At 35.5% G+C, this 23,992-nt stretch overlaps 1 protein-coding gene across 1 annotated transcript in view; it reads left to right on the top strand.

Annotated features, from left to right (window-relative positions):
* LOC134276562 (leucine-rich repeat serine/threonine-protein kinase 2-like) overlaps nucleotides 1-23,992 on the top strand; it is a 92,060-nt gene that overhangs the window by 17,185 nt on the left and 50,883 nt on the right. The window contains exons 19-39 of the mRNA XM_062758806.1: nucleotides 1,513-1,613; nucleotides 2,044-2,166; nucleotides 3,611-3,710; nucleotides 4,151-4,276; nucleotides 4,501-4,695; nucleotides 5,491-5,649; nucleotides 6,107-6,256; nucleotides 7,629-7,720; nucleotides 7,940-8,036; nucleotides 8,745-8,935; nucleotides 9,184-9,297; nucleotides 9,884-10,017; nucleotides 10,311-10,465; nucleotides 12,482-12,605; nucleotides 12,981-13,092; nucleotides 13,262-13,333; nucleotides 13,529-13,636; nucleotides 13,779-13,874; nucleotides 16,064-16,206; nucleotides 21,680-21,803; nucleotides 22,462-22,654. Coding sequence (XP_062614790.1) covers nucleotides 1,513-1,613; nucleotides 2,044-2,166; nucleotides 3,611-3,710; nucleotides 4,151-4,276; nucleotides 4,501-4,695; nucleotides 5,491-5,649; nucleotides 6,107-6,256; nucleotides 7,629-7,720; nucleotides 7,940-8,036; nucleotides 8,745-8,935; nucleotides 9,184-9,297; nucleotides 9,884-10,017; nucleotides 10,311-10,465; nucleotides 12,482-12,605; nucleotides 12,981-13,092; nucleotides 13,262-13,333; nucleotides 13,529-13,636; nucleotides 13,779-13,874; nucleotides 16,064-16,206; nucleotides 21,680-21,803; nucleotides 22,462-22,654 — 2,709 coding nt within the window. The remainder of the gene's footprint in view (nucleotides 1-1,512; nucleotides 1,614-2,043; nucleotides 2,167-3,610; nucleotides 3,711-4,150; nucleotides 4,277-4,500; nucleotides 4,696-5,490; nucleotides 5,650-6,106; nucleotides 6,257-7,628; nucleotides 7,721-7,939; nucleotides 8,037-8,744; nucleotides 8,936-9,183; nucleotides 9,298-9,883; nucleotides 10,018-10,310; nucleotides 10,466-12,481; nucleotides 12,606-12,980; nucleotides 13,093-13,261; nucleotides 13,334-13,528; nucleotides 13,637-13,778; nucleotides 13,875-16,063; nucleotides 16,207-21,679; nucleotides 21,804-22,461; nucleotides 22,655-23,992) is intronic.

Raw genomic sequence — 23,992 nt, 5'->3', positions numbered from 1 at the left:
CCTTTGGATAGGCTATTTTGGCAGTGCAGAGCTAGTAACCTTTGGATAGGCTATTTTGGCTGTGTGTTGCTAACCTTGTAAGGAGAGACTAGGCTAGAAACCTTTTTTTTTTGGCTGTGCAGTGCTAGAAACCTTTCTTAAGGCTATTTTGGCTTTACAGTACTAGAAACATCTGGATAGGCTATTTTGGCTTTGCATGTCTAGAAACCTTATAAGATGACTGCTGTATGTGTACTTTAAAAAGCTGGCTTCATAATGATATTTTAGCGGCATTGGCGCGGACAATGATTCGCTAATTCATGAAGACTGCTAAGAAAACTTTTTAAAATACAATACAGTAAAACTCTATTATAATGAAGTCACTGGGACCTATGAAACTACTTCGCTATATCCGTAATTCGTTAAATTTATATAGCTTGGGATCCAAAATAAATTCGCTATATCCATGTATTCGCTATATCCGTGTTCGTACTAAATGAGTTTTGCTGTACATAGTAGGGACAAACATAGCGCTAATTAATGATTACACCAATAACTCCATACCCAGTGGGTGCGCTAAATTTTGAATATGCCAATTTATGTACACATACTGTTTTTTGTCTGTGCATTGCTTTTTGTACCCGGTACATGTACATTGTGTATGACATGCAGTATTTAGATTTCTGAACATGGCATTTATTTATATTTTACCCTCAATATCTGTATGGAATCGTTATATTTCTTGAACTTGTTTCTCATTCCCATTAAAATCCATTATCAAGAGATTCTGACTGCATACATATGCTTTAGATGCTTACATGAATTATAATAAACTAAGCCAAATACTAGCATTTATAATATACATTATTTTGGCAGTTTGTGCCTTTTAAATGCAATTATTTAATGTATATAGTATCTGGTATTCAATATTTAATCCAGTTTATGGTATTTCTTACTATGAATTATTTTATGGAGACAGAATTTGTGAGAAAACTGTGTTTAAGGTCAAGATCTAGCAAATGACTTTAGACTAATTTTTTTGGTGTTAGATCCACTAAGACGTCATAATCAATTTCAACTTTCTTTTTCAAGTACTTTATGGCTTTAGCAGAATTATGTTGAAAATAGGGTATTTTCATAGCATTCAATTTGAAATCATTTGAAAAGTTGTCTCGATACCTAAATTAAATTTTATATTATTTTAAAGAAAAGGCCATGAACATACAAATAACCGTTTTCTGAGAGACTAGGCAATCTGGATACATTTTTTTTGTCAAATATATGGTAAAAACTCCCATATTCTTCAATGGTTTTCTGAATATTTCATTGAAAATGACAGTTTAAAATATGGTTTTTCAGCTTTTTTACGTACAAATTATGCCCCGAAACACCTTATTTGACCAAGCTAAATTTTTAAAGCATCATTAAAGGAATTTATTTCTCAAATTTGATAAATCTGTAGGCATCTTTCATTTACTAGATGTTGACCTTAAGGACCAAATTATGCTGTTACTGAAATTGTCCCTGTTTTAGATTTATCTGACCTTGCTGGAGAATGTCTGGTGATCTTTGGTCTCGATGAAACCGTGAAAGCCAACATGCTTCTGGCCGAGTGTAGGAGAGGGAACCTTGCTGTATGTATTGTTCACTGAATATATGTATACCAAAATATTTGTTAAGAAATTCTGTGTTGAAATAGTTTTGATTTGATAGTTTAAGCTCAACAGAGATCAGGGTTTTCATATAAATTTGATGATAAATAGAGAGGTTTTCATTAATAAATTTGATGTTATCTTGAAACACTGAGCCATGTATGTACAAAGTATTTACACCGAAGATGTTCATAAAATAGATGTGTATTGTTTTCATTTTTTATACATAATGGCTGTATTAAAATATTATCATACACATTTGGGATTGTGGTCTTTCTGAAGAAAATTTATCATTTGCCCACAAACATTATGGGCAACTCTCAACGACCCATATATTTAAAATCCAACTGTTTTTGATAACCCTGTTGTATTTTCTATGTATTTGACAAACCCCTCATCCTTACCTTTGTAGGGAGTAGAGAGTTTGCTGGAGATGGAAGCCAACGTTAACTTTGTAAACGCTGAGGGCGAGACACCACTATACTGCGCTGTCACCAACGGGAATGAATTCATTGTCAGGAGACTCCTGAATAAAGTGAGTAGCTGTTCTCTAGTCCTGTATTAGGGGTCAAATCCTTAAAGACCCAATTTTTTTACCGTACGGTTACCTGAGGAGGGGGAGTGGTCCAAGTAACAGTGCTGTTATTTACCTGGAGACCCCCAATACCCAAGACGTCAAAAATCTATATACACGTAGCATTACACAGGAAGTCTGTGTCCGGTTATCAGGGTCAAAATTCCGTGTTTCATGTCTAAATCGGAGTGAAACTGCTTGAAATAATTGAAATATTTCAATACAAAGTTTATTTATTTAAACTTGTGTAACTATCAAAATTTAAAAGAATAATAAAATATTCCATTCATAGGCATATCCGTTTTGTGAACATATATACAATGTGCCGCAGGAATATATATTGCCTACGTTCTGACAAACAATAGTGTCGAAAATATTCACCCATTTCCGGGTGTTCGTGTGTTTAAAATTTTTTATTGTTTGCAAGATTTCTTTCATACTTTTAAGAATTGATCTTTGGCTTTATACATTCACTTTTTAACTTCGAATATTGGGTATTGACAGACGTTAGGAAATTCGAACTGTTACAGCATGTTTCTGACATTTCAATTACAACGGAACATGGTGTAGATTGTATTCAAATATACATTGATAAAACATTGGATAAAGGAATTTTTTATCCATGCCGTTTGTGCTAATATATCTTTTCTTATTTATCATATTCCAATTTTAATCGGCAAATAGCGTTTCTGTGCACGGACTGCTCTAAATTCTACAGCAGATATCTTGGACGACATATCGCCTAAAATACAATATAGCCGTTGAGATTGAAAGCAAATATTTTATGAAGTCATGTTTAAATTATCTGCTCTCAATTGTTTTTTGAAAAAAAAATTACCAAGATTCTTTTTTTTAACCCCCGTGTATACAAGGCGGCTACATGAAAGTGTTTGACGCGTGACCAGGCAATTGTTTTCAAAAGACACAAACTCAGATTATCAGGTAGTATGGGTAGCTGGCCTGTCAATCAAATCAGAAGCTATTGTTTTTTTAATGATTGACAGGCGGTAAATTATTGATCTTGAATCAGGTAGATTTTAGGGGCGTTAACATAAAATTGGGTGTTTAAGGAATAAGGGGCTGGGACTTCTAAATTACTACGACGAATCTATGGTATTCAAGATATTGTTTGATATACCAAAGTTCAACTGTGTTTTAAATTGAGAACAGTGTTTAGCATGTTATTTACAATGTTGATTTAAAATTTTATTATTTTATAGTCGGGAAATTTTATTTAGAAATCATATAGATATTAGAATTTATGCTTATATAATCTAAGATGTTAACAAGAGACAAACATTAACATCCACAACTAGGTATTTTAATCAACAGTTTAGTATCATATTTTAGAGTGATATTTCTGGAAGTATTGGCAGTTTTCTATCTGTACAGTAATTATTTACAGGGTATCAATGAAATTAAAGATGCCCTAAGAACCAGCCTAGAACTTGGGAACCACCGAATCACAGGACTGTTACTAGGGGCCCTGTGTCACAAACGAACAAGTAAGTTTACAATCAAATATGAAAATTTATATCATAGGATTATTATTTTGTTTGTCTTAGTTTGTTATTTTAAAGAAAAAGTAGAGAAATTTTGGAAGTTTACAATCAATGTGAGATTAATTAATACTGTAAACCAACTTTTATTCGCGACGACTTTATTAAGCGATTTACTAAAGGTAAACTCGTTCGCGACGATTAATTTTCGTGATCAAGTCTTTTTTGATATATTTCAATAGACACAGAGACTTCAAGGACCGGTTCGTGGCGAGAAATATTCGCGATGACGAGGTTCTCATGAACCTCACGAAAATTTCTTGCACGCGAATAAAAGTTGGTTTACAGTAATACATGAAAGTCGATGTATCAGAGATCATATTTTTTACACATGTAAGGCTTAATTGAATGAAATGTTAACGTGTGTGTTTATTATTGTTGTGCAGGCTTACATGTACCGTGGAGTGGGTTAGGACTGGGTGTTACAGATTTTCACCCAGTGTGGTTGGAGATGGCAGTGCCTTGGTCTCTGACAACAGAAAAAGCCGAATCTATGAGGAGCAGTAGAAACTGTAAGTCTGTAATCTAAAAAAAATCCCAGGGAGTTGAATTGAAAATAATTTTTAGGAAAAAGTTTTAAAAATTTGTCAGGCCAGTGAAATTTGGGAGAAGAGATACAAAAAAAGAGTTGTATAGTCAGTTATTGAGTCCTGTAGTCAGTTATTGAGTCGTATAGACAGTTATTGGGTCGTGTAGTCAGATATTTAGTTGTATAATCAGTTTCTGTACTCTACAGGTCTGTATGTTGGCTCCTGGAAACATATCACGTCCCGCGTCAAAGAGAGCGAGGCCAAAAGAAAGCGACGGAAGGAGAACCAGTATCAGCACTCGATGAGTGAGTCCAGTATGGGGGGGCACAGACACAAGTTCCGGTACAAGTTCAAACAGAGCTACGAGGACCTCACAAAGATCGAGGTCAAGAAATCCAGAGGTAGGAAAGAGAGTATACTTATATTCCTACACATAGTGATCATTGAGAAAAAAAATACAAAGGAGGGAGAGAGTACATGCATATCCCAACACATATTGATACAAAAGTAAGTCAGAAATGAGTATTTTAGTTTCTAAACTTAGAGGGTAGGTTATGAAGTGTTGATGAAGAGTTTGTACACTTTTAGGAACATACAAACAAATGGGAGTACTGTAGACGTACTTTTTTTCCGCAGGGTCATAATTCCGCGGAATCACAATTTCTGTTTAATCCGTGGGAAGAAAATTACGCGGATTTCTTAAACTGTCACTATATGCCTTACATTAATATTAAGTATGCTTGGACAAGTTTCCGCGGAAAATTTGTGACCGTGTACAAAGCATAAAATAATACCACGAAGAAAAAAAGTACTTCTACAGTATTTAAGGAGTAGTTCTTCTATCAAAGTCACATGATAATAAAGTCCCTGCTTATAATAAAGAATCTACAGTATAATTTGTAGCAAGTGGTTATATTTAGAAGGTGTAAGTAAAAACAATATTATTTGTTTCACACCACTTTATCAGGATAATATTTGTTTCAAATGGGGCATAATTGTTTTCAATTGTAATAGGGCAAAAGTAACCCTGTAAAGATTGCATTGTATCATGCTGATCCCTAGCTTCACTCTATGGAGGTGTTATTGTTAAAATGCCACTCTATTTATGTAGAGATCTCACAACAACGTTGTATCATGCCAATATCTAGCATCATTCTACTGAGATGTAATTGTTAAAAAGCCCACTCTATTTATAGAGATCTCACGACGTAACACTAGTCCCGATGTTGCTCTACTACATCGGGATGTTATCCATAGGAGGAGACAGTTATCTCCCATCCGTAGCCCTGCTAGCAGTATCAAGATGCCAGAGGAGCCACAGAAATCTGTTGTCTTCTCCTTAGATAGTACTGATGGTACAGAGATATTAATTTTGATGTTTTTTAACTTGGATTATTGAAAAATTCCAGAAAAAAGCATTTTCATATCCTTATAAAACCATTTTCATCTGGTATTTTACATGAAGATCCCATTTTTGTTATGTTTGCAGCATTTTAAGATTGAAAAACAAACACATTGCACAAAGTTTCTTACGTTGAAATTTTACCATATAGAAGAAGACAGAAAACTACTAAAAAAAAAACATTTGGAGAATCGCAAACACAGGACTAGTGAAAATTGAATTGGCTGTGTTTTAAGATAGTTTTGAAAAATTTTGAAACCTGTCTTTTAGTAGATGATGATATTTAACCTGAAAAGTAAAAAAAAAAAAGAAGCATTTAGAGTACAATTAAAGTACATGTTGATGTAGACAACTGAAGTTGTTTTATATCTGAAGCATAGATTGAGTTGTGGATGTTTGCTTGTTATCAGAAAGTGAGAGTAAATCCTGGATGTTTGAAAGTTCTCATGCTGAGGGACAAGAATGGAAACAGATGTCATTGACCGGAGCTAATCTACCCTACAGCCAGTCTGACCCGCGGGTCAATCCATCCGCCAATCTATTACCAGTACCTCAACAGGGTAAGATAAATCTAGTCTGACCCGCGGGTCAATCCATCCGCCAATCTATTACCAGTACCTCAACAGGGTAAGATAAATCTAGTCTGACCCGCGGGTCAATCCATCCGCCAATCTATTACCAGTACCTCAACAGGGTAAGATAAATCTAGTCTGACCCGCGGGTCAATCCATCTGACCCCCGAGTCAATCCATCCTCCCAGCTCACACTGGGACCTCTACAGGGTAGGATAAATATAGTCTGACCCTCGAATCAATCTATCTGCTCATATTACACCAGGGCTCAACAGGGTTGCGAATTTTTTTCAGAAGTAAATTCATAAGTGGCGAAAATGATTTTTTTTAGATGTACCATGTACAAAAATTGTGTAGTCCTGGTTAGCTCCTTTGTTTTTTCAATGTATACAGATAACTCCCATTGTTTATTTAATTCAGCAGAGGTGTGAAAATTGAAACCTACATGTAGGAAATCACAATCTAGGTAACTAGCCTGGAGCAATAAAGGGTTACAAAATTGCTTGAAACAATATAACTTGGATTAAACAAGGGGGAATAAAGTGTTATTAGGAGATGAAGTTCGTAAATAAAAAAATTTATCAACAAAATCTGGATCTATGGAGATCGTTTTTTTTAAAACTGAAAGTAGGGAAACATGACAAAAATTGTAAAAAATGGCTTCAAATTTTACCTAATGAAAATTGAAAAATGTGTACATTATACCATAAACTGACAAATAGTGAAAAAGAAATTGGTTTGGAAACAGAATTATCTTAGTAAATTACACTGAATTATTTACAATTGCACAAGCTTGCATATTATACCCTGGAGTCTAGAGTCCAAGTTGTTAAAATCAAGTCAAGTTTTAAATCTAATTCTCATTACTTTTTAATTACTTCTTCTCCCAATTAATTAATGAAATTATGAAAATTTACATTTTTAAAAAATGTCACATATTTTTACCTCTACAGGCAAACAAAAAATTATAAACAAGAGGACATTTTCTGTCAAGAGTTGGCTGATATCAATTCAATATCAAATTAATTGTTTAATTCCAACTTTATTTATTTTGTTTTAAATGGACACTACCATAAGCTTTAAACATAACAATTTTAAAACAATGTCTGTGATAAACATAATAAAAAAAAGGAATAACATAAAGTGCATTGCATTGTCGAGAAATCAGATGTAATAATGCCTTTCCTTTTGTCGCGATAAGTGGCGAAAAATATTTTCGGTCCAGTGGGAGCCCTGTATTACACCAGTACCACTTCTGATTAAGTGATGTTAAACAAATATAGGTGATACTATTAACAAAGCATGAACATGTTCTATGTGTCTAGATTTGAAGCAGTCATCACTCCTTTGTTATTTGCAGGACCCTGGTCAAGGAAGAAGAGGAGCCCCTCCCCCTCACTAACAAACTCCAACTTAGATTCCACTAGAGATGAAGTATTTTATCCTGATAGGGCAAGTCTCTTGATCATGTTGATAATACTTGTAACATCAGTCTTTGAAAAACAGCACAAGTAGAGTGAAGATGTTTTACTGTGATCAAATATAAACATGATATTATTATTTTAATAATAAAGAAAGAAAAATCTCAATATTTCCATGAAAAACAAATGTAATACATCTCTGAACACTTTGTTTTGTTTGTTTATAACGAGTGTACCGGTATTTCTATAGAGACACTCCTACACCCCTGTTCCCTCCAGTGACGGAGAATCAAGTGACGTGGGGCGCAACGCATCAGCTGACGATCTGGACGTAACTGTGGGATCTAGTAAGTCTTGATGGAGCAGGGGAAGTTTAGAAGTCACTTTCTCTTTTTTTTTAAGATAAAAAATTATGGCTTACTGTGAAATCGCAATTTCATGGGGATTAACTTTAGTTGGTTTTGAGGTACATGATTGTATGAAGAGACAAGCAAAGTCATTTTCACCATAAAATATAAATTTACTCGACACCTCTCCAACCACAAATCAATTTTTAAGTTAACCCTGATAGAAGCATTAAAATATTTTTGAAGTCTACTTAAACTAGAGGTACTGTGAGCATTGAGCTCACTAACTGATACCCCCTGCCTCCCATATGAATATAATGGCAGTGTGTCCATGTTTTGCTCTGGAAAATCAAAAATATATTTCAGATCAAAAAGTAAAATAGGAGGTGCACAATGGCCATATGTAATATTAAGAATCTGTGAAAGTTTCATTAAATTTCCTTCAGTGGTATGAGAGGAGTTGCGGATAAGAGATGGGTACCCAAAAGCGTAACAGACGGACGGACGTACGTACAGACGTACAGACGGACGGACGGAAATACCGATTACTATATACCCTCCCACTTTTCAAGCGGGGTGTATAATAAGTTCAAGTATCATTTAATGAAATAAAATTTAAGTAAGAAGTTTAAGAAATATTGTCAAAGATTACTCAGTTTGTTGATTGTTTAGAATAAGATATTGAACTTTGACCTTGTGACCTTACAGATGACTCCAGGAGGGAGAGTGAGACATCTGAGGCCAGCCTGTTGGTTTCCCTGGACCTCTCCTCTAATAACCTCAGTACCCTGAATTCCCTCACCGAGTCTAAAGACGACATCCCCAGATTCTTCACAGCCGTAGAGAAACTCAGCCTTACTGATAACACTCTATCTACCATCCCAGATAACTTCTTTCAGGTTTGTATTAGTTAAGGTATCGACAAATGTTTAAAATTAGAATAAGCAATAAATTTTTCTGCTATGTGAAACAAAGCTTTCATAATTCTTCAAGAAAATAGCTCCATTTCAACAACCTAAATGTTACAATAATGACAGATTTATTAAGAACTGATGTAAATTTCCTTCTTCATTGATTAATTCATTTCTATTTCAGTCCATGGAGAACCTACACACACTTCTTTATTTTAGATTAATTTCTGTTTCAGTCTATGGAGAGCCTACACACTGTGGATCTGAAGAAGAACAAACTGACCAGATTCCCTGTGGAGGTCCTGTCCTGCTGTCCAGCCTTGACCTTCCTTGACGTTTCACATAACGAGGTGAGTTTTTTATTTAAAGTATTCTATGAAGCTCATTATTTTAAAAGTTTTAGATGCTTTAAATATGGAAATGCAGATTAGGTAGAAACATCCATGAATTTGAGGATTGATTTTGATGACCATTTTTTTGACTTGTCAACTTTCTCTAGGTCTAGGTATTTACTGAAATAAAGATACTGGATTTTTCAGTATTACTGATTTGGACGAATTGTTGCATGTAAATTTTATGGGAAATGTATACAGGGTTCTTTTCGCCTTTTTAACGCAATAATACAAACAATTTTGCCGTGCCAAAGTTTTGCTTGAGTTTATGCTGTCTTTTGATTTGTCCCTGTTTAAAATTTTCCACAAGTAACGAGGGCAAAAGGTGTAAAAATAAAATGGGGCAAAAATTTCCATGCACCCGTTTTCTGTTTTTCTAGTGTGTTCAAGTTTACATGTTAAATGTTTTGTACTAGATAACACTGCATACAGTATTCTTTATTTTTAGTGTGTTAAGTTTACATGTTAAATGTTTTGTAGATAACACTGCATACAGTATTCTTTATTTTTAGTGTATTAAGTTTACATGTTAAATGTTTTGTAGATAAGTGAGTGGAGATTGGACTCTCAGAAGCAGTCAAACCTTATAGAGCTGCACCTGAACCATAATTCCTTGTCTGACATTCCACATAACATAGGGAGGGTATTCACAAGACTTGAGGTACTCCAGATCAACAGGTATTTTCCCATGACGTCCGAATAACTGATGAGTGGTCTTTCTTTGTGTTTTATAATACAGTTGAACTTAAAATTTCAAGTACCATGGATATGTTGAATCCTCCAATATCTCTTAACTTCTTTCTTGGTCCCACTTGGGAAAATGAGATTTAACTGTAGAATAATTTGCATTCCCTACATTTGTGGTCTTTTCTACATGCATATTTACTTATTTGTATTTTGTAAATGTCTCACTGGATAAATTGATAACGTTACAGTAATAACCTGGATAAATTGATAACATTTCCTTACAGTAATAACGTGGATAAATTGACTGGCAATGGAACTCTGGGACTGGTTAGCTTAAGGAAGCTTGAGCTGAACAAGAACAAGTTAATTGAGATACCGGAGAATTTCCTGTGTGAGTGTCCCAGGCTGGAAGTACTGGAGGCTGCCTTCAATCAAATCGGTAACAGGATAGTTGACAAACAGTTATAGTCTTACAAACATTTATAGTCTTACAAACATTTATAGTCTTACAAATTGTTATCATAGTCTTACAAACAGATATAGTCTTACAAACAGTTATAGTCTTACAAACAGATATAGTCTTACAAACAGTTATAGTCTTACAAACAGATATAGTCTTACAAACAGTTATATAGTCTTACAAACAGATCTTACAAACAGATATAGTCTTACAAACAGTTATATACAAACAGATATAGTCTTACAAACAGATATAGATATAGTCTTACAAACAGTTATAGTCTTACAAACAGATATAGTCTTACAAACAGTTATAGTCTTACAAACAGATATAGTCTTACAAACAGATATAGTCTTACAAACAGATATAGTCTTACAAACAGATATAGTCTTACAAACAGATATAGTCTTACAAACAATTATAGTCTTACAAACAGTTATAGTCTTACAAACAGATATAGTCTTACAAACGGATATAGTCTTACAAACAGATATAGTCTTACAAACAGTTATAGTCTTACAAACAGATATAGTCTTACAAACAGTTATAGTCTTACAAACAGATATAGTCTTACAAACAGTTATAGTCTTACAAACAGATATAGTCTTACAAACAGTTATAGTCTTACAAACAGATATAGTCTTACAAACAGATATAGTCTTACAAACAGATATAGTCTTACAAACAGATATAGTCTTACAAACAATATAGTCTTACAAACAGTTATAGTCTTACAAAATAAAATTATAGTTTGTTAGTCTTAATATAGTCTTACAAACAGATATAGTCTTAGGCCAAAATAAAATTATAGTTTGTTTGGAATTGCCGCCCGCCTCATTAAAATACCCCCCGCACAAAAAATTTTATTGTCAAAATATTAACAATACTTTTTTTATCGTTTTATCGTCTTACATTGTTTAGTACAAGTTAGTTTGTTCGTCGAAATAGCTTTTCAAAGTCGGGTTTGATATCACATTAATTTAACAACTCGGGTCAATCAAACGCTTTCTTCATAGTATTTATGATATAGCGATTATAGGTGGCGATTTGACAAAATTGAAAGCTGCCAAAATGTCAGACCATGTTGGAAACATTCAAGCGTTGTGTTGAAGAGCAGAACATTTATGCATTACTATAAAAATAAAAGGTGAATAAAAAATTAAATGGAATGATACATCGATACCTGGAAAGAGCTAATGTAATAGATTGCACATTGAACTTGATAAGTTAAATCCGTCATGTTGAAAAAAAATGATCGTTCAGTTCCCACTTAAAAATTACATGGAGCAGAAACGTTTTATCCCAAACACTAAAGGAAAAATGTTTTCTGTCAGTATGACAAGTCTTTGAAACGTAATGTTAAAACTGATGCATGGTGAAAACTCGAGAACTTACAAAGCACCCCCTCCAGGTTTCCCACAAAACATCTCAGCTATTCCTACGAAATTTTGTATGATTCAAACTGTTTGCAAGCGTTGTCTTAACAAAGGGGTAAATTTCAAAGAGAAATGCTACGAAATATACTGATAAAAGTATTGTTTAATAAAGATTTTTAAAAATAAACATAATAAATGGAAATTACCACTGTTCATTGAGATTTATATTTTTATCATTTAGCTTTAATTTGTCCAAAAAAAAAATAAATAATAAAATCCCTTCCTCCCTCCTGGGTCTGAAAACCCCCAGGCGGCAATTCCAAACAAACATTTTTTTAAGGGTGGCCTTACAAACAGTTATAGTCTTACAAACAGATATAGTCTTACAAACAGTTATAGTCTTACAAACAGATATAGTCTTACAAACATTTTAAAGATCAGGAAAATGCAGCTTTCATCACTTTATCGTATGAATTCCAATTTTGAGCTTGAATTAATTTTTATTTACAATCATTTTTATTTTTCTATAGTTGAAATATTTGTAAAAAAACAAAATTGTTTGTTTAATAAGTAATATAAAGAAAAATGTTCTAAACTTTATAATATTGATTAATTACAGAGAAATTACCCAGTGAAAATCGTGCCAAATATCTTCCCAAGCTTTCCCGTCTAAAACTGAGAGATAACAACATAACTGGAAAGGATCCATTGTTTATTCCCAAATTTATCCTGGACCTACCTATGTGAGTAAATTACTGTATAGTGTGTTTTCTTGGTGGGTGTAAAATATGGCTTTTTGCTTGCTCAAAGGTGTGCCATCAATTTTGGTGATAATTATTATAGCCGACGCAGGGTTTCAGCTCTTTTCAGATGAACAATTAGAAGAGTACTGACTATTTTAGCGATTTAAAATTTTAGCGGACCATCATCAAAATGCCAAAATAAGCCTGAATAAGCACCCCGCTAGAATTACCTGCTATACCGTATAATGTAGAATAATTTGGACTTCACAATATTTGGTCTAACAACCAACCCACTTGATTCCTCATTGAAGTTTTATTTTATATTTATTTACGAATGGTTTGTGTTTTTATACAATATTTGAATTCTCTTGACAGGCTGAAATTCCTTGATCTAAGTGACAACAAGTTGACAGGCCTGCCCAAACCAATCTCCTGGAAGTCCCAGATGTTAAAAGAGGTCCTAGTGTCCAGAAACCAGATAAACAAGGTGACGAAAAACAGAATTAATTATCAATTATGTTATATTGTATATACATGTACATTGCAAGTTGATGGTAAACTTAAGCTATATGTTATTTACAAATTGATAATGAGATGTATTTATATATTGAAAATGTCGCTGCTTGAATTCTGAAACACAGTCATTACTTCTGCAGATAAATCTAGATGGAGGAAAAGCATGGAGCAAGCTTGAGTGTTTAAGTTTATCCAGGAATGGTTTGACTGAGGTAATCAGAGAGAAATTCTGAAACTTTAATTGCCTTCTCAATAAATTTTACCAAGTAGTCCTTGGTTTCTTAGTCAAGTATACCAACTTTATTTGAAAACAGAAAAGGATTTTAAATCATCTGAAATTTTCGTTTTGATAATGTAGTGAAAGAATTGTTGTACATATATTTATTAAGATAATTGTTTAATTACAGATACCAAGTGACATTGGCCAGTTGAGCTCTTTAACATCTTTAGATGTCAGTTACAATCCCCTGACCACACTGCCAGATGAACTCGGAAAATGTCAAAAAATGTGGGAGGTAAAAATTGTATTCTGTTCATATAATGTACCTGTAATTATTTTTATATGCCTTCTTTATGTCTTCAGAAACAATGACATGCTCTTGAACATTTATATGTATGTAATTGTAAAACTAAACTGCTTTTTTATTTTCATTTTAGTTTCCATTACATGGACTAAGCCTTGACCTTGACCCTGGATTGTTGAAAGGAAAAGTCAAAGACCTGATCATGTATCTCCACAATCGGCTTAAAAAGGTACATGTACAGTCAATTTATCATGCTGTAGAATTGGGTACATGTGGATCTATAGAGATAAGATAACATCATTTTAATTTTCCAATGTTCATATCTGCCTTTTTATATCTACCGGATATATACCTAATCATGTCTGCCTGTGGATACAGGTCATTCACATGTTTAAGTATGTGTTCATCATTCAAAATTTTATGCTCGCACAATAAATTCTTATGAACAGTGGGTAACATTGACAGGACTTTAGTATCATTAATTTTAGAATCTTTTAAAAGATGGGGAGGTAATGTACAGTTGTTTCACTTGTTTGACATCACCATTTTTTGCTTTGATATAAATGTATATATGTTTAAACTGACTTTTTTTGCTTTGATATAAATGTGTTTGACATTACTATTTTTTGCTTTTTAGCTCACCTGAGCCGAAGGCTCAAGTGAGCTTTTCTGATCAAAATTTGTCCGTTGTCTGTCGTTGTCGTCGTCGTTGTCGTTGTCGTTGTTGTCGTCGTAAACTTTTCACATTTTCATCTTCTTCTCAAGAACCACTGGGCCAATTTCAACCAAACTTGGCACAAAGCATCCTTGGGTAAAGGGAATTCAAGTTTGTTCAAATGAAGGGCCACGCCCTTTTCCAAGGGGAGATAATCATGAATTTGTTAAAAATAAATGGCATTTTTAAAAAATCTTCTTCTCCAGAACCACTAGGCCAGGAAAGATGAAACTCATGTGGAATCATCCTGGTAGTGTAGATTCAAGTTTGTTCAAATCATGACCCCCGGGGCAAGGGTGGGGCCAAAATGGCCGTTTTACATAGGAATATATAGGAAAAATCATTAAAAATCTTCTTCTCCAGAACCACTAGGCCAGGAAAGATGAAACTCATGTGGAATCATCCTCAGGTAGTGTAGATTCAAGTTTGTTCAAATCATGACCCCCGGGGCAAGGGTGGGGCCTGGCACACATAGGAATATATAGGAAAAATCATTAAAAATCTTCTTCTCCAGAACCACTGGGCCAGGAAAGATGAAACTCATGTGGAATCATCCTCAGGTAGTGTAGATTCAAGTTTGTTCAAATCATGACCCCCGGTGCAAGGGTGGGGCCAAAATGGCCGACCCTAGTTTTACATAGGAATATATAGGAAAAATCTTTAAAAATCTTCTTCTCAGAACCACTGCTAGGAAAGATGAAACTCATGTGGAATCATCCTTATGTAGTGTAGATTCAAGTTTGTCAATATAACTTGGCATATTTTACATAGGAATATATAGGAAAAATCTTTTAAAATCTTCTTCTCCAGAACCACTAGACCAGGAAAGATGAAACTCATGTGGAATCATCCTTATGTAGTGTAGATTCAAGTTTGTTCAAATATTGACCCCCGGGGCAAGGGTGTTGGCATTGTTTTACATAAATATATAGAAAAATCTTTTAAAATCTTCTTCTCCAGAACCACTGGGCCAGGAGAGATGAAACTCATGTGGAATCATCCTCAGGTAGTGTAGATTGGTTTGATTTCAATATAACTTGGCACACATAGGAATATATAGGAAAAATCTTTAAAAATCTTCTTCTCCAGAACCTCTGGGCCAGGAAAGATAAACTCATGTGGAATCATCTGTATAGTGCAGATTTTTGTTCAAATCATGACCCCCGGGGAAAGGTGTTGGCCAAAATGGCTGACCCTGTTTTACATAAATATATAGAAATTTCTTTAAAATTTTCTTCTCAAAATAGGCCAGGAAAGATGAAACTCATGTGGAATCATCCTCAGGTAGTGTAGATTCATATTTCAATATAACTTGGCACACAAGTTTTACATAGGAATATATTGGAAAAATCATTAAAAATCTTCTTCTCAAGAACCACTGGGCCAGGAAAGATGAAACTCATGTGGAATCATCCTCAGGAAGTGCAGATTCAAGTTTGTTCAACATTATTACCTTTTACATAAGGATATATAGGGAAACCTTTTAAAATCTTCTTTTCAAGTACTTCAAAGCTTAATATGATTAGTGATATTTATATGGAATCATCCTCAGGTAGTGTAGATTCTAGTTTGTTCAAATGATGACCGCCTGGAGGGGGGGGGGAGTAAATTCAAGCCCGATGTGCTCAGGTGAGCGCTGTGGCCCCTGGGCCTCTTGTTATAAATGTGTACGTGTTTGACATGACTATTTTTTGCTATGATAGGCAACGGAGTACTACAGAATGAAGCTGATGGTTATTGGGTATGCTGGACGGGGTAAAACCACTCTGCTTAGGGCTCTGATGAAGAAGTACAAGACCCCCCACACCAACCAAGCCACTGTTGGGGTCATAGTTCAGGACTGGAAGTAAGTTACTAAAGCCACTCTACAAAGCCCCCCCCCCCCCCCCTTTCCACACTAACCAAGCCACTGTAGAGGACATAGTTCAGGGCTGGAAGAAGTTACTAAAGCCACTCTACAAAGCCCCCCCCCCCCCCCACACACACACACTAACCAACCACTGTATGGGGTCATAATTCAGGATTGGAAGTTAGATCCTAATCACAATAATGTAAAACTACTCTACATAGGACTCTGGTGCCCCCCCCCCCTCCTCCTCCACACGAAAACACCAACCAAGCCACTATAAATGCGAAATCTCACGGACAAATCTAATAAAAAATACTGAGAGACAACCGATAAGGGTAAACAGGTCTGCAGACATGATAATTTTATTCTCCACATGGTTATCTAGTTAAGCTAATTCTATTTCATTGTATGGTTATCTCCTACATCAATTTTAATGCACTGTGTGGTTATCTCCTCTGTAGTTTTAATTCACTGCATGATATTAAATCCCCTACATGTATCTGATCTTCTTCACTTTACCACTGTCTGTCTCAGCCACAAAGAGGTTGTTTCTGGTGTCCACACATAATCCATATAGACCAAATAGATAACAATTATCAATGTAACGGAGGAACTGTCCGTCCTGATCTAGGATGTGGATACAGTGGTTATATGAGTCAGCCGTCAGGATGTGACTCTGGCTGTCTGTGGTGATGCCCAGTGGTTTAAATAATCCTTTGGTAGTAGATGGATGACCGGTGTATCTAAATCTGAGTTTTCCTGCCTGATTGACCACCACTATTGCACGGGCTCCACTGTCAGACACACAGATATCCAGGTTCCTGTTCTCACTGATGTATTTAATGTATCCATACATGCCAAATGAATACAGAGGCTTACCTTCATTATCAAACTGAATGGTTTGTTGCTCTGTGGAGCCGCGCGCGCGCGCGCGCGCGCGCGCGCGCGCGCGCGCGCGCGCGCGCGCGCGCGCGCGCGCGCGCGCGCGCGCGCGCGCGCGCGCGCGCGCGCGCGCGCGCGCGCGCGCGCGCGCGCGCGCGCGCGCGCGCGCGCGCGCGCGCGCGCGCGCGCGCGCGCGCGCGCGCGCGCGCGCGTGTGTGTGTGTGTGTGTGTGTGTGTGTGTGTGTGTGTGTGTGTGTGTGTGTGTGTGTGTGTGTGTGTGTGTGTGTGTGTGTGTGTGTGTGTGTGTGTGTGTGTGTGTGTGTGTGTGTGTGTGTGTGTGTGTGTGTGTGTGTGTGTGTGTGTGTGTGTGTGTGTGTGTGTGTGTGTGTGTGTGTGTGTGTGTGTGTGTGTGTGTGTGTGTGTGTGTGTGTGTGTGTGTGTGTGTGTGTGTGTGTGTGTGTGTGTGTGTGTGTGTGTGTGTGTGAGAGTAACGGACAACTTTATATTGTTCTTCTTCATCACTGACCATGGTAACCAGGAGGTCACCAGAGGAGGTAGTACAGACATGACAAGGCGTCCAGTCCTGTTGTCTGATCACTACATGTATCAGATGATTCTTGACCAGGTTTACAGTCCTTGTTTTAGGATCAGTATAAACTAAATCTCCACTCTTTGTCACTGCTATGTCCTGTGGCCAGTTCCCTGATTTGGTTTCGATTGACTTCAGTAGTTTACCCTGGAGGTTGTAGAGTTTTATGTCTTTGTCATAACCACTTGTCCAGATTTCTTCATCACTTAGGCAGGTTACACTGTATAGATTATACCCAATGTCTATTGTGGTGATGATCTCTGCTTTGTCAAGCAATGGTTTGATTGGAGGACAGGATACATTTTGGCTTTGGGTGTGGTTTGGACGTTTTTGGTTGTTGGAAGCAGAAGTTCTGTGTTGGTACAGCACAACATTGTGTCTTTTTGATGGATCAGAGAGATGTTCCCCTACACAGGCCTTACACAGGTTAATCTGACAAAGTTCACAATGACTCTGTATTTTAAATGTATGACACAGCTCACAGAGGAGAATGTCTTGTTCACTGCATTGCAGCTCCATATCAGTCACATGGTGAAGATGATGCTAGAAAGAAATTGAAGTGGTTATATAAACACACTAATAAGAAAGTACTAGAGACACGATATTTTGTCTGTTTTAAAACAAAATTGGTTTTATCCTTTAGTTTCACAATATATTTAAAACCCTCATGGAATGAAAACTCTTTGCTATAAGCATCAATTCTTTACAAGTGTGTTAAAAATTAGCTTTAAGTGTGTTTTACTGTACTATGATCAAAACTATTGAGAGAAACTCCTTAATAATAAACAGCATCAAAGTTAAGAATGGAACTGTTGTTTAATTTATTCAAAAGCATAAAAGGGTTTAATTTATGATACATGTACATTGTATATATGAGGCATTTTAATCAGAGAATGATGAAGATTAATAATCAAGCAACAAAGGGGGATTGATTTGTCATATTTTACAGGAACTCACTTGTGTAAGCACTTGTGTAAGCAGGCAATCCAATGCTGTGTAAATGAGAGTGTGTTGTTTACTGATTACAGTTTGTGAAAATCAGCTTTTTAGAATTTAAAGGGAATTACATTCAGAATTGAGAATGCATTCAGTTCTTTTTATTTCCAGTTCTAATAAAATCAGTACTTTTGTGTAATACACTGACAGTTAAATAATACATCAATTTAGGGTTTTGTTATCAATAATGCACAAGAACACAGCTAGTATTTGTGGTGAAATGTTGCCCCCTATATAGACACACCAATCTCACATACAAAGTGTGGGATTCATGAAATTATTGAAGAAAAGACTTTTACACCAAATTGAAAGAATGTTATCTTTGACAACAACTTTTAAAAATCTGATTTTATTAAAAAAGGAAAATAAAATATATAATCCTTCGTTTGTAAATTTCTGTCATTGAAAGATAAGGTATATGTGGTAAAAGCCTAAGCTGTTGAAAGATGAATATTATATATGATATAAAGTTTTAAACTTTGAATAAACCATTTATTGAACTATATACCTAGAGCATCATATCTGAAGAAATATTTTAACTCTTAAAATTGTCGTAAGATCTCACTTGTAAATCCAAGGTGTCAACCTCAACTAGTGACTCTAAGCAATAATTTACTTCCTTGTCCTCCCTGTCAGATCATGTGATTTAAATACCTGCCAGAGTTATTTATAGGGTATTGGTATCTTGAACAAATTTTAATAACATTGATCAGAACAAAACAGTTTGATATCTAAACTTGAATTTAAGTTTCTTTAACTATCCCCTTGCAGAGTATAAGTTCTCCGGCCAGACAAGGTTATTGCTGTACCACCATCAAATTCCTATGCAAGGGGATAGTTAAAGAAACGAAATTCAAGTTTAGATATCAAACCTTGTCTGGCTGTCCTTTTTAGCTCTTCTGAGCCAAAGGCTCAAAGAGCCAATGCTATGGCCATTTGTGCGGTGTGCGGTGTGCGTTAACTTTTTAGAATATGGGCCATAAGTCAAGAACCCCTTGGCCAATCAGTGTCAAATTTGTCACAGGGTATCCTTGGCCCAAGGGCTACCCTTTTTACTAAAATAAGGGTTGGGACCCTTAAACAAGGGGAGATAATCAGGAAAACAAAACCAAAAGTACTGGTTGCTAAAAAATCTTCTTCTCCAGAACCACCAGGCTGATTTTCACCAAACTTACATACAAGGATCAGGATATGTTGAAGATTAAAAATTGTTCAAGGCATGACCCTGGGTCAAAGGGCGTGGTCTCAAGGTCACTTCAAAGTTGACCTAAATTTACAAATAATAAAAATGTTTATATTTTGCTTACTATTAGGACTAGGATCATCAAATCTTGTAAATTGATGCATCTCAGGACTTCAAATCATGTTAACTCAAAAGTAGGTCACAGTGACCTACTTTTTAAATTTTGTGGGCATTTGTTTTCAAATTGATTTGAAGGCATATTTCGGGCACTTTAAGGCCTATGATCATCAAACTTTGTCAGTTGTTGCATCTTGGGTCCTTGAACAACGTCAACTTAAAAGTAGGTCACCGTGACCTACTTTTTGAACTTTATGACTAATTCTTCTTAAAACATTTAATCCAATTATTTCAGACACTGAGAGGTTTAGAATCATCAAATCTTGTTAATTGATGCATCTTGGGACCTTAAAACATATTTTCGAATTGTTTAAAAGGCATCTTTTGATTACCTTCAGATCTAGGATCATCAAACTTGGTCAGCAGATGCATCTTGTGACTTTGAAAAATGTCGACCAAAATATAGGTCACGATGACCTAGTTTCAACATTTTATGGCTATATTTTAGTATCTTAGGTATTTATTGGCTTAGAATCATCAAACTTTGTCAGTTGATGCATTTTCGACATTTTATGGCTTTATTTAAATATCTATGGTACTAACTGGTTTAGAATCACTAAACTTTGTTTGTTGATGCATCTTTGGTTTTTAGAGAATGTCGATCAAAAAGTAGGTCATGGTGACCTACTTTTGAATATCTCAGGTACTTTTTGGCTTAGAATCATCAAACTTTGTCAGTTGATGTATCTTGGGTTTTCAAAGAATGTAGACAAAAAAGTAGGTCACGGTGACCTACTTTTAAATATCTCAAATACTTATTGGCTCAGAATCTTCAATCTTTGTTTATTAATGCATCTTGAGTCCTCAGAAAACTTCAATCTTAATATAGGTCACTATGATGTACTTATGGTTTTTTATAGCTTTATTATTAAAAATATTTTCAGTCATTATTGGCTAAGAATCATCAAACTTTGTAAGTTGATGCAACTTGGGTCTTAGGATACTTAAGGTTAGAGGCTTCAAAAAGAAGTGATAGATTGTACAATTTATCAGAAGAGCGATTCAAGGCCCTTGGGCCTCTTGTTTTCTATCTATCTCTATTTAGACATATATTGCTAACCTTTACAAAGTCCGGGGAGCTTATGCTGTGCACTTAACTTCGGTTTCTCAGGTTTAAATCTTTAGAGCAGGTCATTTATTTCCACTCTATGCCCTATATTGATTACAGTTGCATGGAAGATGCTAGCATATTTCATTGTAAACACTTGGTTTTCCTTAAATTATAGTGTTAAGCTCAGTTTTAAAGAAACTGTTGAAGGATATATGAACACTTTTTGACCATGACTTTTCCTTTGACCTTGTGTTGTTGCATTTGCATTTTGCTCAGTTTCAAAAGCTAATGCAATGATATATTATTTGATGAGAATTTATTAACTGTTTCTCTGTCAAATTATATTTTCTTGACCTCCCCAGTGACTTGTGACTTATTTGATATGTGTAAGAGTGAATTTAAAATAAACTATTCAAAATATTTTCATTAAAATTCATATACATGAATCTATGAAAATTTTCATGCTGCATAATCAATGAACCCTGGGTAGGGCCTTCATGTCCTACAGACATATTTCTAGTTTTTCAAACTTAAAATTGTACACCTGGTATTTTCAGACTGATTTAAACAGGTGTTAATCTGTTTCTTTTAGGTATGAGAGACGTCGCGAAAACAAGGGCACGGTAACGTACACCCTGAATACCTGGGATTTTGCGGGACAGGAAGAGTTCTACAGCACACATCAATGTTACCTGTCTAACAGAGCTCTCTATCTGGTACAGTGTTATCTTCTTGTATCAGCTCCATCTTCTCTGATCATCTCTTCAAAGCAAATCGACGCCCGCGTGGCCAATGGTTAGAGTGTCTGCTCTAGAGTGGCAAAGTAAGGAGTTGATCCTTACGTAGCAGGTTCGAATCCCACTGTGGGACGTGGAGACCAGTCCTTCGGATGAGACTGTGTAATCCAAAGTCCCATTTTACAGTAGGTGCTGGCACGAAAAAGATCCCTCCCTGCTCAATGGCTTGAGTGCCGAGTATAAAACAAAATTTGCAGCTCTCCACCGACAGGTGGCATCTCCATATGAGTGAAAAATTCTCAGGAGGGATGTTAAACAACATATAATCAATCAATCAATCTAAGCAAATCAATTTAACAGCTAGGATAAGAACAGAATTCTAGCATCTTTGACTATCATTTCTGACATGTTAAGACATATTAAGCTGGAGCAAAAAATAATTTAAGAAAAATTTCAGACCTAAGTTGTTTGGTATTTTCGTGGAAATGATAAGTGATGTTTTCTTGTAGTCATGCAGTTGAAAATTCAAAGTGAAGCAAATTCAGCCTCTATACATGGTGTCTGTTCTCGGTATAAGTTTATAAGCTTGGGGCTACTATATTTTCCTGTGTTTAGCATTAAAGTTTGTACTCTGTAGGTGGTGTGTAATATAAAAGGTGGTACCTCTGAGATAGATCAGCTGAAGCCCTGGTTGTGTAACATCCAGGCCCGAGCCCCAGGGTGTCCCGTTATCGTGGTGATGACCCACTTAGACAAGATCCCCGAGGAGAAACGAGAAGAAGTGAGGAACATGATGGTCGAAAGACTTCAATGTGTCATGTCTAAAGGAGGTTAGCATATTATTGTAATGATTCAACTATGCCTTATCTAAGGTAGGTTACACATTATCTATGTCATATCTAAAGGAGATTAGCCCATAAAATATGTCACATCTAAAGAAGGTTAGACCATTATCTATGTCACATCTAAAGAAGGTTAGACCATTATCTATGTCATATCTAAAGAAGGTTAGACCATTATCTATGTCCTATCTAAAGAAGGTTAGACCATTATCTATGTCACATCTAAAGAAGGTTAGACCATTATCTATGTCACATCTAAAGAAGGTTAGACCATTATCTATGTCCTATCTAAGGGAGACCATTATCTATGTCCTATCTAAGGGAGGTTAGACCATTATCTATGTCCTATCTAAGGGAGGTTAGACCATTATCTATGTCATATCTAAAGAAGGTTAGACCATTATCTATGTCACATCTAAAGAAGGTTAGACCATTATCTATGTCATATCTAAAGAAGGTTAGACCATTATCTATGTCATATCTAAAGAAGGTTAGACCATTATCTATGTCCTATCTAAGGGAGGTTAGACCATTATCTATGTCCTATCTAAGGGAGGTTAGACCATTATCTATGTCACATCTAAAGAAGGTTAGACCATTATCTATGTCACATCTAAAGAAGGTTAGACCATTATCTATGTCATATCTAAAGAAGGTTAGACCATTATCTATGTCATATCTAAAGAAGGTTAGACCATTATCTATGTCCTATCTAAGGGAGGTTAGACCATTATCTATGTCATATCTAAAGAAGGTTAGACCATTATCTATGTCCTATCTAAGGGAGGTTAGACCATTATCTATGTCCTATCTAAGGGAGGTTAGACCATTATCTATGTCCTATCTAAGGGAGGTTAGACCATTATCTATGTCCTATCTAAGGGAGGTTAGACCATTATCTATGTCACATCTAAAGAAGGTTAGACCATTATCTATGTCATATCTAAAGAAGGTTAGACCATTATCTATGTCCTATCTAAGGGAGGTTAGCATATTAACTATGCCATATCTAAGGGAGGTTAGCACATTAACTATGCCATATCTAAGGGAGATTAGCACATTAGCTAAGTCATCTCTAAGGGAGGTTATCACATTAACTATGCCATATCTAAGGGAGGTTAGCACATTAGCTAAGTCATATCTAAGGGAGGTTAGCACATTATGTAATATCTAAGGGATATTAGCACATTAATTATGTTAACTATGTCATATCTAATTATAAGGAAGGTTAGGACATTAACGTGGTTATATCGTAAGAAGGTTAGCTCCTTAACAATTTTATATCTAAGGGAGGTTAGCATATTTACAATGTCATATAGATCTAAG

The sequence above is a fragment of the Saccostrea cucullata genome, unplaced genomic scaffold, assembly GCF_032062105.1.
Source record: "Saccostrea cucullata isolate Sc308-1 unplaced genomic scaffold, CSIRO_AGI_Scuc_v1 ctg1404, whole genome shotgun sequence".
NCBI lineage: Eukaryota > Metazoa > Mollusca > Bivalvia > Ostreida > Ostreidae > Saccostrea > Saccostrea cuccullata.
The sequence above is the reverse complement of the archived record's forward strand: the minus strand, read 5'-3'. Positions and strand labels throughout refer to the sequence as shown.